Raw genomic sequence first — 3,838 nt, forward strand, 5'->3', positions numbered from 1 at the left:
CCCCTCATACTCCTGGATTTTTTTATCTCTTTTTTTCTCAGCTTCCTCTTTTTCCATAATTTTATCTTCTAATTCAGCTATTCTCTCCTCTGCCTCTTCAATCCGAGCCGTGGTCACCTCCATTTTATTTTGCAGCTCATTATAGCATTTTTAGCTCCTCCTGACTGTTTCTTAGTCCCTTGATCTCTGTAGCAATAGATTCTCAGCTGTCCTCTATACTTTTTTCAAGCCCAGCGATTAATTTTATGACTACTATTTTAAATTCATTTTCTGTTATATTGCTTAAGTCGTTTTTGATCAGTTCATTAGCTGTCGCTACTTCCTGGAGTTTCTTTTGAGGAGAATTCTTCCATTTCGTCATTTTGAATAGTCCCTGGAGTGGCGCGGAACTGCAGGGATTTTCCTCTGTGCTGTCTGGAGTATCTTGCATTGGTGGGCGGGGCCGCAGTCAGACCCAATGTCTGCCCCCAGCCCATTGCTGGGGCCACAGTCAGACTGGTGTTTACCTTATCTTCCCCTCTCCCAGGGGCAGGACTCACTGTGGAGTGGTGTGTCCCCTGTCTGGGCTACTTGCACACTGCCAGGCTTGTGGTGCTGCTTCTATGGAATCTGGCGTATTGGGGGGGGGGGTGGATCCGCAAGGTGTGCAGGGGCAGGAGGGGCAGACTCAGCTTGCTTTGCCTTTGATTTTCTGCTTCAGGAGGGGCCCTGCGGCACCAGGAGGGAGGCAGACCCATCGGAGGGATGGATCCACAGAAGCACAGCTTGGGTATTTGCAGGGTGTGAGCAAGTTCCCTGATGGGAACTGGTTCCCTTTGGGATTTTGGCTGGGGGATGGGTGATGGAGATGGCGCTGGCCAGTGCCTTTGTTCCCCCACTGAGCTGAGCTCTGTCCTCTGGAGCTCAACAAATCTCCCTCCTGTTGTCCTCTAGCCCTCCCACTCTCCAAGCAGAGCTGTTGACTTATAACATTCCAGATTTTAAGTCCCGCTGGCTGTCAGAACTCACAGAGTCCAACCCCTCCACTTTTGCAATCCAGAATTCAGGGGCTCTGCCTTGCAGGGCGGGCTGCCCCTCCACCAGCCTGGCTCCCTCCCACCAGTCTGTGTAGTGCGCACTGCCTCTCTGCCCTTCCTACCCTCTTCCGTGGGCCTCTTGTCTACGCTTGGCTCTGAGAATCCATTCCGCTAGTCTTCTGGTGGTTTTCTGGGTTATTTAGGCAGGTGTGGGTGGAATCTAAGTGATCAGCAGGATGCGGTGAGCCCAGCATCCTCCTACGCCACCATCTTCCACAATCTTGAAGTCCAAAAATTACATCTTTAGGGTAAGCCTGGGTGGCTCAGTCAACTAAGCATCTGACTCTTGGTTTCAGCTCAAGTCATGGTCTCACAGTTCATGGGTTCGAGCCCTGCACTGGGCTCCACACTGACAGCGCAGAACCTGCTTGGGATTCTCTGTCTGCCTCTCTCTCTGCCCCTCCTCCTCTCGTGCTATCTCTGTGTCTCTCAAAATAAATAAGTAAAGTTCAAAAAGAAAAAAAATACATCTTTATTACAAAAGCAACACATACTTATCACAAAAAAAAATGACAAAACACAACAAAATGAAAAGGAAAACAAACCCTTCCCAAGTTCCTCCACATAATGGCAATCCCTATGAACATTTTATAGTATCGATTTTCCAATTCTTCCCTGTATACATATAGACACACACTGCATTTAAGCATGAAAACACAGCTGTACTCTAATGGGTAAATAATGTGTGGTATTTCCATACAATGGAATATTACTCAGCCTTAAGAAGGAATGAAATATTGCTAGATGCTATATCATGTGTAAGCCTCAAAAGTATTATGCTAAGTGCAAGGAGACACACAAAAGCCCACATATTATATCATTTCATTTATATGAAATATCCAAACAAGAAAATCCATAAAGACAAAGAAGACTTACAGTTTTTTAAGCTAGTGGGCTGGGCTTTGGGAGTGATTTCTATTGTGTACAGGATTTTTTTGGTAGTGATGCAAACGTTGTAGAATTAGATGGTGGCGATGGTTGCACAACTTTGTGAATATACCTAAAACTCAATGAATTGCACATTTTAAAGGGTGAAGTGTATGGCATGTGAGTTATATCTCAATAAAAATGAAAAGTATTGAGGGGCTCCTGGGTGGCTCAGTCAGTTAAGCATCTGACTTTGGCTCAGGTCATGATCTCACAGTTTGTGAGTTCAAACCCTGCATTGGGCTTGTGCTGACAGCTCAGAGCCCGGAGCCTGCTTTGGACTCTGTGTCTCCCTCTCTCTCTGTCCCTCCCCTGCTCGCACTGTGTCTCTCTTTGTCTCTCAAAAAATAAAAATACGTTAAAAAAATGAAAAGTATTGATAACTTGAGATCTCCCCCATGGCCTGTCTCCTCGTCAGCTTCAGGACTGGTGTAGGGTTCTGCAGAATGCTGCCTGGACCTCCCTGTTCCGCAGGCAGTAGATGACGGGATTGCACATGGGTGTTACCACCGTGTAGATGACAGACAGCACCTTGTTGAGGTCCATGGCTTCTATGCGGCTGGGACGGGCGTAGATGAAGAGAGTGGCTGAGTAGAAGATGCCCACCACCACCAGGTGGGAGGCGCAGGTGGAGAGGGCTTTGCGGCGGGCAGCGGCTGATGACATGTGGAGCACAGCCCTCCCAATGGCCACATAGGAGGCGATGGCCATGAGAAGGGAACCCCAGAGGATGACGATGGCAGAGATGAAGTCCACCAGCTCCGTCAGGGCCACGTGGGTGCAGGACAAGTTGAGCAGAGGGGAGACGTCACAGAAGAAGTGGTTGAGGACATTGGGGCCACAGTAGGAAAGGCTGGCAATGCATGTCGTCTTGGCCACCGAGACCAACAGCCCCCCAAGCCATGAGGACAAGGCTAAGCCCAGGCAGACCTGGGGCCTCATGAGCAGTGGGTAATGGAGTGGGCGGCAGATGGCCACGTAGCGGTCATAAGCCATGGAGGCCAAGAGGGTGCACTCTGTGCAGATGAGGACTATGAAGAAGAAAAGCTGTGTCATGCAGGCTGTGAAGGAAATATGGTAAGGTCCAGTCCACAGCCCCACGAGCAGACTGGGCATGGTCACGGACACATAGCACATCTCCAGGCAGCTCAGGTTGCCCAGGAAGAAATACATGGGCTTGTGGAGCTCGATGTGACTGCAGATGAGGTAGATGATGAGCGTGTTCTCCAGGAGGGTCAGCAGGTAGAGGGTCAGGAAGACGGCAAACAGAACATCCCTTACATCTGGCCTTGTGGACAAACCCAACAAGACAAACTCCTGGACTCTGGTCACATTGTCCAACTCCAAGGACCTCTCCATCTAAGAATAAAATACATCTGCAAAATATTTTGCACATCTTTCTCTCTACAGCTTGCCTTACTCTGGTTCCACGCTGTTGCATCACCTACTTAACACACTTGATACACTCCTCAGTGTCCTTAGAATAAGCATCATGTGTCCTGTCATGGCCCCCGAGCCCCCATGTTCCTATCCTTGCTGACTACTTCACATAACAGCACCATTTCTCACATCCATTGTAGCCCCATGGAGGCCCTTTAACCCCCTCAAATACTCCAAGGTCTTTCCAGCCTTAAAGCATTTCCACATGAAGTCTCTCCATCCTACAACAGTTTTCTCCCCATTCTTGTGTTTCCCATGTCTGGGAATCCTTGACGTTCTTGGCATGAGTTTTTCAATGTCATATCCTCAGAAAATCCTCTCTCAAACCCCGTGTCATTATTCTTTATCCCTGCAACCCATTACTTCTGCGCCAGGGTGATTGTTATTAACTTTAT

The 3,838-nt window shown here is 48.5% G+C and overlaps 1 protein-coding gene across 1 annotated transcript; it reads right to left on the bottom strand.

Moving 5' to 3' along the window:
• Nucleotides 1-2,423: 2,423 nt before the first annotated feature.
• On the bottom strand, nucleotides 2,424-3,362 carry LOC122494711 (olfactory receptor 5). The gene has a single exon (XM_043600107.1). The coding sequence runs from the start codon at nucleotides 3,360-3,362 to the stop codon at nucleotides 2,424-2,426; it is 939 nt and encodes a 312-aa protein (XP_043456042.1).
• Between the last annotated feature and the right edge of the window lie 476 nt (nucleotides 3,363-3,838).

This window comes from Prionailurus bengalensis, chromosome E2, assembly GCF_016509475.1.
Source record: "Prionailurus bengalensis isolate Pbe53 chromosome E2, Fcat_Pben_1.1_paternal_pri, whole genome shotgun sequence".
In the NCBI taxonomy this organism is placed as follows: Eukaryota; Metazoa; Chordata; class Mammalia; order Carnivora; family Felidae; genus Prionailurus; species Prionailurus bengalensis.

What these genes read in the sequence shown, in the direction of transcription:
- LOC122494711 (XM_043600107.1), bottom strand. Translation starts at nt 3,362, where the DNA reads ATGGAGAGGTCCTTGGAGTTGGACAATGTGACCAGAGTCCAGGAGTTT.